This window comes from Mastigoproctus giganteus, chromosome 9 (assembly GCF_048544385.1).
Source record: "Mastigoproctus giganteus isolate SK-2022 chromosome 9, ASM4854438v1, whole genome shotgun sequence".
Taxonomy (NCBI): Eukaryota; Metazoa; Arthropoda; class Arachnida; order Uropygi; family Thelyphonidae; genus Mastigoproctus; species Mastigoproctus giganteus.
Window position 1 is genome coordinate 193466549 of NC_143583.1, and position 15478 is coordinate 193482026.

The window sequence follows — 15478 nt, forward strand, 5'->3', positions numbered from 1 at the left end:
TGCAGTTTATGGACATAATAAACATGAGTGGATGAAGTTGTTCTGGGGAACCCTAATATGAGATTTTTTTCCTTATCTTGATAAGGAGTTGAAAAATGAATCAGTATCCTGTATTTTAAACTTTAACAATTCATAATTCTGCTGTGATAAATTTATTTCTATTACGCAACAAGAAAATATCTCCTTCACGGTAGTGCAATGCAGTAGACACATCTCCCAGCCACCCATTTGGAAAAGGTCCGAGTTTTGATTAGCGTTAAGGATTGGAAGAATGTAAGAATCTTTTACAAATGTTTTTATAGGAATACTACTGACGCTTCTTAGGGTTTCCTTAAACAACTAATAAGGGACTGCAATAATAAATTTAACCATTGTTCTTTCGAACTCACTTATAATTTTAAAACATGCATATCCCGTAAATGCTAACTAGTAAAAAATGCTCACCTGATCGGCTGAACATGACCTAGGCTGAACAGCGACTGACTATCATCCATCTCTAGAGCATGAATAAATTAGTGGTTTATGATATTATGGCATGATACCCGTTCGTATTGCCTTTGTGGGTAGGACAATGGTTATAATCCCCATCTTTCCCCTACAAGGTTGAAAATACCCTGGTTCGAATCTCGTCAGTAATACAAGGAGCTTTTCAATGGCTTTATTCCACTTCGGTTACTTCACAGAAATCGTTTCTGGTTTAGGTGACATTTATATAATTCATGTTTAACTGGAAGTTTTGAAGATAAACAGGTCCCTCTTTTCTACTTCAGTGTCTGGGCGTTTATTATTGCAGCCATATGCTTTTCTCAGTTTTTTGTTTTGTTTTAAATTATTCTTCAACTTTCCTTGTCTTGCACCGTAATCAGTGTGTGTGTTCTGTAAGGAATCAATAAATTTCATAAATGAGATCAGCATTATTATTATTATGCGATTTCTGCATTTATCATGCATCATATTTACAATATTCGACATATGTTCAGTTGAATTTTTTAAAATTCTTCGAAATTTTTTCAGAAAAAACGTATGAAAATTTAAAACATTACAATTATGTAATGCATTAAGTGTACAGATTTTCAACTTATTTATTAACTATTGCTTCAAAAAAACTTGCCAAACAAAAATCACGAAAAAAAAAAAAAGAAAAGAAAAGAAATGAAAAATCAATATCTACCAAAGTATTGACAAAATATGAAAATAGTCCTCAGACAGGTGATCTCCTATATATCTGCTGAGCATAATCAATGTCCAACACAGATAATGAAATGTCCAAACTGCTGCAATGGAACTCATTCTTGTGAAGGCTGGAAGATTGAGGATGTGAAAAAATGTAAAGAACAAAACTTTCCAAGAAGCTAGAAAATGTATCTCACCTGTCACTTTCAAACCTTATGCTGTATTCCTTCTGATGCAGGCTATTGCAACAAAGACTCCTTTTGTCACCCAACATCTCGATATTTGATTGAACATGTGGTTCATTCAATAGCGAAAAAAAAATGAATCAAGTAAATGCAGAGTAATCTATCAACAGGCTTATCGATCTATAGTAAGTGGGTCATTGTTAATTGTGCCCTCGCGTGTAGTGCATGGATATTACCGTCCTTTTCACACCAGGTAGAAATTCTCGGGTTTGAATTCTATCAGTGACATGGAATTTTTATGGAATTTTTTCCTCAACATGGCTTAGTGAATCTCAATTGAGGGTCGTATGGTTTTTTTTCTCCCAAAAAGTAGTGTTTCATCTAGCACAGACAAATCAAAATGTATGTAATTTATAGGCATGATATATTGTTGCCTCAGTTTGCTTTGTGTTTTTAATATGCACTTGCACACACTTGTCAAAATGCAAAAATATGACTGCTATTGATCTCAAAGATCTCATTAACTAATTTGAGCAAAAACTAATCATTGAAACATGAATTCAGAAGAACTTTTTATTTTCCTGAAATGAATGAACTAACACAGAAACATAAGCATAATAATAACAGCAAAAAGTAGTCAGATTCATCCTTCTATCCCAAGAAGAATTAATGACATACTTCATTCAGTGGATCTTATGATAAAAAGTTATACCTCATATAGAAAAGACAAATGATTCACAAGCCGCTCATTATGATATTGCCACACTTAATCAATTTCAATTTTCCATCTAAAGTAATTTTTTCACAGACCTCACTGGAAGTAGTTTCATATGCATCTTTGGAATAATTAACTGGTTTCAATTTACCTTCTGTTGAATATCTCTTTGCTCACAAAGGACTTTGATGGTTTGTGAGACAACTGCCACTCCCAATTTGTCTATTGTGAACTTTAATGGACCAACCTTGTGAGTTTTTACAGAAATAGATGGATTCAGGCGGTTAATCAAAAATATAATTGTCCATCTCACCTTGTTAAAGGCAACATCACACTTTAGTGGTCATCTTCTGCAATTGACCTATCCATTTACTCTCCCTCTCTGTCCAAATTTCAAATTGTCAGTTTACCAGGATCCACTAAATAGTACTCACTTCCGAATAATCTGCGCACTGCTATCAGCAAAACACATGCTTTGAGTGGCAGGGGTTCAAGCCCATAATTGCTGAATATCGTGCTGTTTCTTGTATATTCTCTCTATCTTGTGAACTCTGACTGTGTGGTCGTCCTCGAGTATAAACAGAAAATTTATTTTTTTTAACCTTGCAGGTTACGGCAGTTTGCAAAGGCAAACTAGTTAATCTTCAGTTCATATGTGAAATTTGATGAGAATTTTATACATATGTTGCCTTTAACAAGGTGAGATGGACAACTGATCGATGCTGATTTCATAAATCAAAGGATACAGACAGTAAGAGTGTATTCCATAAATAATCTGCCTCTGTCAACAGAGTAGCAATTTCTCTGCAGGACATTTTACCTTCTGCCTAGTTCTTAAGCAAAATTAGATTCTCAAACAAGCTGACAGCATATATCATCTATTCTGACTCTTTAAGCTCCCTCAACTCAGTGCAGAATAGAACACCCAGTGACTATCCATTGCTAAAACAAGTAAAATTCAAATTGATCCAGCTATAAGACAGACAACATACTGTGCTATTCTGTTGGATCCCAGCCCATTATAGAATATTCAAAAATGAAAATGCAGATGAGGCAGCAAAACAACAAATAAACTTGTGCAGTTGATATGAAATTCCATGTTCAAGACTGCAAAACCACTATATGAAAAGTGTTACTCTGAGTGACAAAATATATGGAAATAACATAACAAATTTATAAAATCTAAGGAAGTACATCCAGTAGACATAGGTGAACAGTTCAGTGTTGATTCAGTTTGCTGTGACATAAGCACTGGGAAAACAAAATTGAGAGTAGGAGTGTATTATAAGCGTACATAGAGCACCTATACAGAGAAATAGAGTGGGCCAGTAAAAGTGGGGATTTTATCTTCCTAAATATGGACTGGAACTGGTCACTTGCAGACTAGCAAGGCTTTGTGGATTTGTTGGATGATTGCTTTCTACAGAAGAATGTTCGAGAGGCAATCAGAGGGAGTAATAATACTATTGATCTGATTATCAGCAGTGATCCTTCGTGCATTAAGAATCTGCAGAGAAAGGAACTACTAGGCGGCAGTGATCAAAGTGTGCTGACTTAGGATTTACTCAAAGAAGTAACTACCATCATGGGGTAAAGGGAAGGGTTTTTGCTTTCGTAAAAGTGACTACAATGGTCTCAGACAGTTTTTAAATTCCATACAATGGGAACAACTGATGATGTTACCGACAACAAATTCAAGGAAATAATCTTGGAAGCTACTAGGCTTTTTTTTTCCAAACTAAAAATATTATTTGGGGTTTAGGCTTAAATAGATGTCAGGTGAACTAATGAGATTCATGGCAGAGAAGAAAAATGCATGGGATGCATATAAATTATCAGGCAACTGAAGACAGATTACAAGAAATCTTTGTTAAAGGATGCAAAGAAAAACAGCAAAGACTTTTTACTTATGTAAACTCTAGAAGGATGGGAATGAATCAGATTGGTCTATTTGATATCGATTGTCTAATTGTTGATGATCCTGCTCAGATAACTGACAAACTGAATGAGTATTTTGCATCTACATTCACACATGACAAATTGTGTAGGGAAGTGGAGAACAGAAACTTATTAAATTGTAACAGGGAGCTAAATGATTTTATAATAATTGAGAGCAAAGTGGAGGAACAATTGTCGAAGTTAAACATAAGAAAGGCTTCAGGGTGGATGGGATCTATCCAGTTGTATTAAAGGAGAAGGCAAAGGAAGTAAGCAAACTCTTAACCGTAATTATGAGAGCATTGTTGAGTTAGGACTTGGGAAGAACCCACGGACTGGAGTTATGCAAGTATATCTTCAGTTCACAAAGGGGGATCAAAGGGTGACATGAGTAATTACAGAACTATTAGTTTAACGTCTGTTACGGGAAAAATAATGGAATCATTGTAATAGAGTTAAAGAAGCATTACAGGATGATCTAGACGATGCTGCAGTAATAATTCAGACACAGCACGGGTAAGTTCAGGGAAAGCTTATCTGACCGGTTTGATTGGATACTATGATGTGATCACAAGGGAATTGGATGTAAAAAATAATTTTGATATAATATACTTGTATTTCAGTAGAGCTTTTGTTATTGTTGCACATGGAAAATTACTGTACAAATTGGATCAGTATGGCATTAAAGGCAAGTTGTACAATGGATAAGGGAGATGGTAGAGTGGAAGAAGACAGAGAGTGGTAATCAATGGACACTGCTCTACCTGGACTAATGTTGTTAGTAGAGTTCCCTAGCGTTCAGTTTTGGGCTGATTGTTGTTTTATATATTTATCAATGATATTGATGAAGGTACGTGGTGGCTCCGTAGTCAGTTGGGCAGGAGCAGCAGTGCGTAGAACACGCTTCGTGATTAGACCGGGGATCGAGCCCGTGTCCACCAAATTCGGAGGATGTGAAAGGTCAGGGAATGACCACTGTATGTCCCCATCACGGACTTTTACTGGCATCCGGCCATAAAAATTTCATCCCAAAACAGTAAAAACGCTGACCTCATGTATATAATGGGAAAAAGGCGAGAACAAAAAAAAAAAATTAAAAATTAAAAATTGATGAAGGTATATCTGTCTTAATGTTGAAGTTGCCAGAGTTGTTAATGACAGTATGCCTATTGCAACAGGATCTAGAAGGGCTGAGAAGTGGTAACTGAAGTTTAACATTGACAAATGCAAAGTGCTGCATATGGGTAACCCCATAATAACGTACCAACTGTTTAGTACTACACTCAAAGTAGTGGAGAATGAAAGAGACCTGGGGGTAATTGTGCAGTCAGATATAAAGTTTTCTGAGAGTGCAGACAGACTACCAGAGCAGCTCATGGAGCATTGTCAATGATATACAGGAATTTTTCCAGCAGGGATAAGGATTTGATTATCCTCTTGTATAAGGCAATGGTCAGGCTACACCTTGAGTATTGCGTACACGTCTGGAGGCCTCATTTTAGGAAGAGTGTAGATTTTCTTGAATGAGTACAGAGAAGGGCAACAAGACTGGTGAGTGGAACAAAGGGGTGCTCTTGCGAAGAAAGCCTTTAGTTCTGCAAATTGAAGCATCTGCACACTAGGCAACTGTGATGTCATCTGATTGAGGTGTATAAAGCCTTGAATGGTTTGATCGTGCGCAATTCTTTTTCTTGTCCATATTACTCACTTGAGCGGGCATAAACTCAAAGTGGGGAAAGACATTTGTAGAAGAGATGTGCGAAAATTGCCTTTAGCCAGAGGGTAGTTGAACGCTGGAACAAACTTCCATCTGTCGTTGTTGAAGTTGATAAGTTAAATAAATTCAGAGAAGAAGTGGACAAAGTTTTGAAGCGAATGGATTGGTGAAATGGGAAGGGTTTTTTTTTTTTTTTTTTTTTGGCTGATATATAAGTTCGCTTCCTTGCATCATATGCCTCTGTTAATGCTAATATTCATTAATTAAATTTCTACTAATTTCAGTATAATTAAAAAAAAAGTCAACATCAGTTAAAACATTAAAAATATTGTAACTTTGGCAATGATGCTACAACTGAATTTGACTGTAATTGTGTTCCAATTGTTGACTAGAGATGGCAGGTGTCAAAAGGCCCTGAGGGTATTAATTGCTGCCAGGCATAAACTTGTATAATATTTAATGGTGGTTTTACAGATAAGGGCCCAATATTTGGAGGCAAAACGGCTGAAATATACATCCAAATACACAAAATTTTGTAGTAGTAGGATCCCCCAAATCCTTTTTGGTTTTAGTCATTATTATGATGTGCCGTGAATATTCCTCTTTAATTTTATGTTACGAATGATAGAAGATTGAGATCCATTGCTTTAGACTTTGTGCTTCCTAACTAAGAGCACAGCACTTATTCCCCTGGCTGTACTCTCGATACACATTGTACTCCCCCATATTCAAATTCCTCACCCATTATGTTTGAATAGCACCATGTCTCTGATATCCCTAATGTCCAAATTGAAGGCTTAACCAGTGCTCCAAATTCATAAAATTTGTTTACTATACACCTGGGAGTAAACATGCATGTTTACTTCACATGGAAGTGAACGTGCATGTTTTTTTGCTCTTCTTAGCCCTAACATGATCCATGTTTTTGTTTGTTTAATTTAAGTTTTAATTTTCTTTTTGAAAAACGTGGTTTGCAAGGCGTTCACATAAATATAGTACAAAATGTCCCTAGGCGTTGTGAAGTAGAAAATGTTTGCTCATAATCTTCAGAATCAATATTTATTTAAAATTTATTACAACATGTCAGCTAATCACATTTCACATCTTCTCTTTTTGGCTCGGTTTTTTTGTTTCCTTCTTCGTCAGAGCACCAACACATACCTGTGGAACCGTGACACTGTTTTTTAGAATAGTCACCGTTACTTTCACAGCTAGGTATGAACTGGCCAATTCTGTTATCTGAAAGAAATAAGAATATAACTGTTATTGTTTTGCTAACTTATAACCAATCACACAATGATAAAAAAAATGAGCGAATCTACCTTACGAAGGGCCTATTTTATTATACTTTTTCTATGTTAATTTAAATTCCAGTATTACCTCTGAAATTTTAGTGTGTGAAAGCTTGGATTTGACATTAATTCAGGAAGAACTAATGTCAAATGAAGTATAAAAACGTTTGTCAGAATTTTGAATTTCAATTCTTGGTCTGTAGGTCTTCTCTAAGATTTTGTTGAGTTGAAAAACTCACATGTAGTTGTCACTGAACAATAGTTGTATTTGGTTTTTGAGAATTTTTGGCTTCATGTCTTAATTATATTTGGGTAGAATTTCTGACTTCATTCCCTTATCTTTCAATAGATCATTCAGAAGTCTCGTTTTAGATCAGGGATTAAAATTTAAAAAATTACGAAATGGAAGTCTACTAATTAATAAAATATCTTATTTTTAATAATCAATTATGTACGTGACATCGATGCGTTGACGAAACTAAATGATGTTCTGGTGCTTCACATTCTATTCCGAGCCCTGTTCTAGATTGAAATTGTTCTTCTGGCATCCATGATGAAACTACTATACCGCAAGGGGACTCACATCAAGGGGCTTACTCGGTTGATTTTTTATGGTGGTTATAGTGCACAGGAGGGAGTGTTGAGAATATTGCTTTTTTGTAGTTTCGCTACTCTACTGTTCGGTTTCAGAAGAGTTTCGATTTCCAATTGCAGTGCTTGATGCATTTGAGGTTCTTATCCGTTTCTGGGTTTCCAGACATATGCTGCAACCAATGATGTTTTTATTCACTGCTGTTAGTTGTTTGTTTTCTTTTCTAGTAGATTTGTCGCTCTCTTTATGTCTTTAATTTATCCTCTTACCTTATGGACATTTTAAATAACTGATATCTCAAATAATGCTTTGAAGTAAATTATGCTAAAAATATAAAAATGGCACAAACTGAAAACCGTACATCGTGGTGCATTTCCCTGCCAAGCTTTACAGATATGCTCTGTTGAATTCAGGTCGAAAGATCTGGATGGCCATTACGTTGTTAGAATATCCACATTTTGGGGGAATTCCTAGATCACCTGACCTCTGTGAGGAAAATCATTATTACTGAAAATCAATTCAGGGTCTTTGGCACCTCTGAAAAAGCCTCGTGGTGCTAAAGAATCTCGTTTCTATATTTTTGGGATATTCAAGGTATCTGCCTCACAGATAGGTGAAATGTGCTTCAGTTCTTCACGATATCTCTGCAGATTATACACCGCCTTGATAGTGAACCATTTCCCTGATGTCAGAGAGATGGGAGTCATTCTTTATAAGACGCAACACACATACCATCTCATTTTGATTCATTTGTAAAGAGAACATTGGTCTGGGCTATAAAGACAGTGTTGCCTGCATCAAATCAAACCAAATCTCTGGGTAAAAAAATGAAGGGAATGCAAACCATCTCCGTCTCTCATCCAGCTACTTTTCTGAAGCTTTCTCTACACTGTTTTACTTGAAACTATCCCCTTTAACTGAGGATTCTGAGAGTCTGAAATAGACACCATTTGTCCTTCTGTGATTACTTGCTATTAACTGAATGAGATCATGGTTATCCTGGGATATTTTAACTCTTGGATGACTTTGAACTTGACTTTGAGATACTTTTATCTGTTACTGTCATCTTAACTTTAAGGTTGATACATTTATGGCATGGTGAAAGCTCTAATCACCTAAGTTTGTGACTCCTTCCGATGGCCATCCTTTACTTAAATCTTCGGAACGTCTACGCTGCATTTAATAGAAATAAGAACCTAAATTAGTTGCATATCTGTATCGCGTTTGATTAAATGGACTAAACCGCAAATGATTACTGGATGGCATCTTTTATTCATTATTATTTACCCAAATGACTAGGTTATATCGTTGACTCCCCCCCTCCTTGCCATCATGAATAATGTCCGCTTCAAATGCTTCTTTCCACCTCAGTGGAATAATTATGAAATTGGATTAAAAAGGTCCAACCAACATCAGTTTCATTTCAGGCTCATTTCAAACTCCTGTAGCATTCTGAAAATTATAGAGAAAAAAAGGCTTCTGTGCCTCACACGATACGCCATCACAAACATTAGTGACCATTAGTGACCAAAACTATATTAACTGTTTCTGACAACCATTCAGAAGGTGCAATAAAGTATATTGACTGGAATATAAATTTGGTTGTAAGTTTCTTTTCTTGCTTAGTCTATTAGCCGATCACATTCAGATAGAAGAAATACTGCATTTTCTCCATGCACTGTTTAAGAATGAACCATCAAGCTGTGTGATGTTGCCACCACTATTCATCAAAACTAACTACAGTTGTTCCACAACTGGCATACTCTCTGGGCTTCTCTTTCCTACGTCATACAATCCCTACATCCCCTGGTCAGTAATAAACCTGACCTAATTAGCTACGCTGATCTGAAAATACACGTTTCAGCCTGGAAGAAATCATCAAAATCAGTCACGCAATCAGGAACATCCTGAGATTACGAGTTATCTACTGTCGAAAAATTTGCTTGCAAATTAATCCAGGAAAATCATTGAGTTTTTAACCAAAAACCAAACCAAACTATTATATTAGGCCACCTGAACGCACTGGTTAATTGAGTGCGTTCTGTGATCGATTTGCCTTTTTTACTAAACAAAAACTTCCAAATTCAGAAGTGGAAAAATTTGCCATCTACACATGAGACCGACTAACTCGGTCACGAACTGAAAAATGCCCAAAAAATTTCCTTGCGTCATCGACGGGGTTCGAACACGGGCCTTTTCCACCCGGCGTGCTACCGCGTAGAGTCACAACTGTTGAGCCTCGTGGGTAACATGGTATAATCATCGTCCTTCCCACACCGAGCGGAAAAGACTTTAGTTTGAATCCCGTCAATGACATGAGGAATTTGTATGGATCTTTTTTACAATGTGGATGGATTAGTCGATCTTAAGTAAAGGGGACATGTTTTTCTCTCCAGAAAACTCGGGTATTTCAACCAGCAAACCGACCATGAACACACGCAATTTACAGACATTATATACGGTGCAATATGGCTTGAGATAAATAAATAAATAAATAAATAAATTTTCTGTTTATACTCCGGCACGACAACCAAGTCAGTAGAGTTTACAATAAATCGTCAATACAAATAGATGCTGATCGGCCAAAAATCCTACAATTGCAAGATATCTAAATTTGACAGTTGTCACTTAAATTACAGCAGACGGCCAGGAAGTGTGTTCTTCACGAGTTGGCCAAGCAGAATTTCTTTTCATGGTGCTGTTTTTCTTTATAATCGCCATTCTAGTCATATTCAGGGATAAGTTTGAATATATCAGGTTTTCCTAATGGAAAGGCCCCCTAGTGCCTCGCTTTTTTGCAGCTCTGGATACATCAGCCTTTTTAAACAGGATATTATTGACACAGCACTGAATGAACGAGAGTGCAGTAGTTTTTTATTTTATTTTTTCACTCAAAATGTCATGAGCAATAAAGTACTAAGTTGAGATTATACACAGCCTAAGAGGAACTGGAACGTGGTATTTCAGTACTTCTCATTGAAAGTGTTTGATGTCACCTTCAGGGTATAAATGGCTGGATTTTTGTACTCAGGAGCGTTCCTAGGGTATGTGGCGCTCCCCCTTTAAAATTTTCTTCATATGTGTATGTAATTTTCAGGTGTCCCTTGAACGTTGCCGCTCGGGCGCACTGCATCCCTTTCACCATCGGGACGTCCTCCCCTGCTTGTACTTGCTGGACTGTTCCCCTAAATTGACACCAAAGAAAAGCCTATCGCAGCCAATTTATTTCTATGTAATACTCCAACATTCAAAAATTGGTTACAATGGCATTAACAGCATTTAAAGTTATATAATTTTCTATGAACATGTATTGTGATAGTTTTGTAATATTAATTTGTATTTATAATATTAACATTCATTTTGAATATATATTTTTAAAAACATATTTTAATATTTATATTGACAAAATATAATGTGATATGCTACTAATGGGAGCAGTATGCATTAATACATTTTATTAATTTGCAGTCAACTTAGGCTGAAAGAGAGTTTAGTATAAATGTGCTATTGTGTCACATCTTTGAGCACCAATTGACACATCACTCTGAAGAAATTTAATCAACAGTGGTCCAGAATCTAAGAAATTTTAACGTCACATTGCGTCATTTCACCCTGCTTGTAGTGCTGGTGAGATGGATGAACGATTTTCACCGTCTACTGTTGTCTTTGATTCGGTGGTGTGGAATCGTGTGGTTGAGCAACGATGTGGCCCACATTAGACGTGGAAATATTTTCATTTTCACCCCTCCTCCGTCAAAGAATGCAAGTAATCTATTGATCTTCTAAGTAGCGGTGTTATAACGTAAATCTTTAACCTACTGCTGAGATAATTCTACTGCAAATTCCTTCAACTTACCTTTTCCTGCTTCGTGTTTCTCAATTAAACATTTGCACGATTTAAGAATAGCAGATGGCCAGGAAGCGTGTTCTCCAGATTTGGTAAAACAGCGGCAGAACTTGCTGTTTTTATAGCACTGCTTATCTTTATAATCGCCATTCTCGTCGCATTCAGGGATTAGCTTGAATAAATCATTAGCCGCACTGTTTTCTTCTCTTTCACGTTCTTCTTCACACCGTGTTTTAGCTGCAAAATGAATTGGAAAGAATTATTTTAACTGATTCGATAGAAACAGTCTGTAAGTGGAATATGAAAGCATAGGATTTAAATCTCGACTTTTGCTGGACAATTTAAATACCTTTCCATTTTTTGTGTGTTTAAAACGGTACAGTTATTCTTTTCCCTATGAAACGGATAAGGATGACAATTTACAAAGGGGAAAGGGAAGGAACTGACGCAGTTTGAACGAGGAATGATTTACGGCGCTAAGAAGGAGGGGGTCAGCATCTCAAAGACCGCAGGCATTGTCAACTGTTCGGGGGAAACTGTAGTGAAGGTGTGGCGCGAATGGTCCAAAGAGGGATACAGCCACCCTTGGGGAGACGACCACTGATTGACAATCGAGATGAACGGCAGTTGGAATGTTCTGTCCGGGACAACAGACTACTAATGATCCCTCAACAGCAGAATACAACCAGGAATGACAGACAAACGTTTCCAGGCACAATGTCCAGCAGATGCTTTTTTGAATAAACCTATGCAGTAAGTGACCTGCTCATATGCCCGTGTTGACTGACCGTCATCGACACATCCGCCTGCAGTGTGCACGGGAATACCATTGCTGGACATTGGACGACTGGAAAAGAGTTGCCTGGTGTGATGAAACAATATTCCAGTTCCTTCATGACATTGTACGATGACGCGCAGCTGCAACCAGACAGCAGGATTAGATGAAAACGGCGGTGGTATTATGGTTTGGAGGATGATTTCATGGATATCCCCATTGAACACACCCTCGCTGCCAGATCCTACCTGGCATTGTTTCTGACCAAGTTTTGGTCTACATGGTGACTATATCCAAATGGCACTACACTCTCAGCAAGAGAACGCCCCGTGTCACAAGGCCCGCATTAATGTAAGAATAGTTTGAGGATCAGGTATAAGCATTTCGTGTGCACCCCTGGCCGCCAAATTCGCCGGCATCAATCCCATCGAACATTTATGGGATGCGGTGGAATTCTGCATTCGCCAGTGTCTCGCCCCGTTGCCAAATTCCTGGACATCCAGTTGGTTCAGGATACCTGAGGTAACCTGCGGTCTGGCGAGTCGATGCCGTGCCAGGTTCAAGCATTTATCACGATGAAAGGCGGCCCAACACATTATTAGTTAAATGGTCGTAATGTTTTGGCTCATAAGTACAGAGTCATCGAAAATGGTGTCCGTGATTTTCATTTTAATTATCTTCGGAAATATTTGACCTATTGCTGTGATCGTAGCAGCAAACATTGTGGTAACTCACTATGGTTTATTTGACACCTAACAATGACCTTGGCTGCGCTGTGAGTGTGCGTAGAATGACTCCTATACGCACCGCCTCAGTCAGTGTCAATAAGATGGCGACTGTGCAACAGAAAGCGCAGTGTGTTTTCTAGTGCGCTGAATTTAAATCTGTCGTAACAGTGCAACGTCAATACCGACGTACTCACAGACAAGACTATAATACGTTGGTTTAACCAGCTTAAGGAAACTGGCATTGACCATCTTACTGACTGACACTGACTGGGGCGGTGCGCGTTGGAGATTCTGGGCATACTCACGGCGCAGCCAAGGTCATTGTTGAGGTGTCAAATAAAACTTAGTGAGTTACCACGCTGTTTGCTGCTACGATCACAGCAATCGATCAAATATTTCCGAAGATAATTAAAACGAAAATCACGGACACCTTTTCCGACGACCCTGTATATACTAAGAAATTTAAAATGAATTGTAAAATCAAACTAACCTAAAAAGGGGTAAACGGAGGAAGATGTGAGGTAAGGTTGCTGTAGAACTGGAAGCAGAATAGGAAGAAAATAGCTTGAAAAGTATAGGTATTAGGAGTGACAAATTAAAATAGGTATGAAAACTTTGGGCTGCTGTGTTCGCTGTACAGATCATAGCAAACCACCATTTTCATACCTATATTTGCCATTCCTAATATATATATATATATATATATATATATATATATATATATATATATATATACATGCACTGGGTATATATATATATATATATATATATATTCAGTGATCGCTGAATTGTGACCACCCCATCCGTAATGGACTATGCCGCACCGAATTGCTGGTTTGTCGATCTCTGTGTGTGCCGTTTATTTACCTCCATCAGTTTCTGAGGATTCTGTCCTTAATCTGACAGCATGGCTGTCATCCACAATCAATTATCGGCAAAAGCTCATCATCCTCGGAGACTTTAACCTTCCACTGCCAGCCACAAAGAAGCTCATAGATACTCTGTCATTGAACATTTCGGAAATGGGCATTGGTCTTATTCATGTTCCTCCCTCACACGGCGATGCCACCCTGCAGCGCATCTTCTCAAACTGTTTAGTAGAGGAAACCCTGACCTTAACTGAGAACTTCCTCCCGTCCGATCATGTTCCGATTGCTGCGATGATATCTCTGCAGGCACCTAAGGATGAACGTACACAAGTACAAACTTATCTATTATTCCGACACTGTGGAAAGCCATGCAGGCAGCGTGGCTGAAAATCCCTAAGGACGTGTTCACACATCTACTGAAGTCAATGATTAGGCGAATAGCGGCTGTTTTTGGTGCGAACCGTGGTCTAATACGGTATTAAGTAGTTAGGTACAGTTCATGGATCATTGTGTGTGTGCACATACATACATACAGAGAGAGAGAGAGAGAGAGAGAGAGAGAGAGAGAGAGAGAGAGAGAAGTAATAGTCAGAAATGTGAATTGAAATTACTTTTACTTACCTATGGTCGCTGCAACTAATACAGCAAAAACAGCCTGTAAATTAAAAAAAAATGAACATTTGATTTGAATGACTGGTTAATTTTATTTGATTATTTTGATTAGAATGAAATAATGATAAATCTTTGCAGTAAGTATACCTGGGGTTCGGGAGACTGGACGGATTGCAAGCAGTAATGATTTTTCATCAAATTTTGATTAAATTAAATTTGATTAGATTTTTCATTAAATTTTGACATCAACAATTGTGACTTAACTAGTTACCTTTTATAAAATTTATCATGACGTTGACAAATGCCACTATGCTCATATCCTGGATACTTGGATTTCATTTCTGCGTACATTTTCTGAATCTGGGTACATCTTACCAGAAATTAAATCCAGGCGAGAAAGGATCGTAAATAACTCTTATATTACGTACACTGTTATCAAAAGCATTCGAAGATAATGGCATGATCATAATGTGTGAAATATTGACACTTCGCACATATATATACTAATGATGTAGAAGAAGTATACTCGTATTCGCATCTTCATCACATCTTCATGGCACCAGTTTCGGCGAGCTCTGCGGTGGTTTGGGGTTTAATGGGGTACAAACCTTTGGCTCCTTTGTGTAGATTCCACTTGAATTAAGCCTTCTTAACGTAGTCCGGTTGGAAATATTTTCACCTGTGGTCGTAAGAACCTTAAGAGTCAGTGGATAACAGGACATCGTAGGGTTCTGTCTTGCTCTTAGAGCCAGATAGCAGTCTGTCCGGTCGACTTAGCCCTCGGGCAACCTTGGTCAATTTCCCGCCATCTGAAAGAATCAACTAAACGACGATGACTTGCCATCCTGAGTACTGGAGATGTGGCTATCCCACTGAGCAAGCCAAAAACGGGAATGAAGTGATGTGGTCGTAACCCGTGTTTTTATAGGCACGAATAATTTGCATATTTTGCTTTTTATAAAGTAGTAGATCGATTTATATTGAATACACTGAATTTTTATGACAGGATGCCTATTATATCAAATATTTGCCTTC

General features: G+C 37.6%; 1 protein-coding gene across 1 annotated transcript; it reads right to left on the reverse strand.

The window, feature by feature from the left end:
- Positions 1-6773: 6773 nt before the first annotated feature.
- Positions 6774-15165, reverse strand: LOC150080989 (U20-hexatoxin-Hi1a-like). The gene is made up of 4 exons (XM_090380878.1): positions 15052-15165; positions 14453-14486; positions 11469-11696; positions 6774-6967 (listed from the first exon to the last, which is right to left on the reverse strand). The coding sequence occupies exons 1-4, from the start codon at positions 15163-15165 to the stop codon at positions 6816-6818; spliced, it is 528 nt and encodes a 175-aa protein (XP_090237004.1). The 3' UTR covers positions 6774-6815.
- Positions 15166-15478: the final 313 nt, after the last annotated feature.

Bases quoted from the DNA above. Each gene is read 5' to 3' on its own strand.
- LOC150080989 (XM_090380878.1), bottom strand. From the start codon at position 15,165: ATGTCCTGTTATCCACTGACTCTTAAGGTTCTTACGACCACAGGTGAA. The intron at 14,487-15,051 runs GTTTGTACCCCA...TTTAATTTACAG, and splicing joins TCTACACAAAGGAGCCAAAG to GCTGTTTTTGCTGTATTAGT. The intron at 11,697-14,452 runs GTAAGTAAAAGT...TTCATTTTGCAG, and splicing joins ATTAGTTGCAGCGACCATAG to CTAAAACACGGTGTGAAGAA.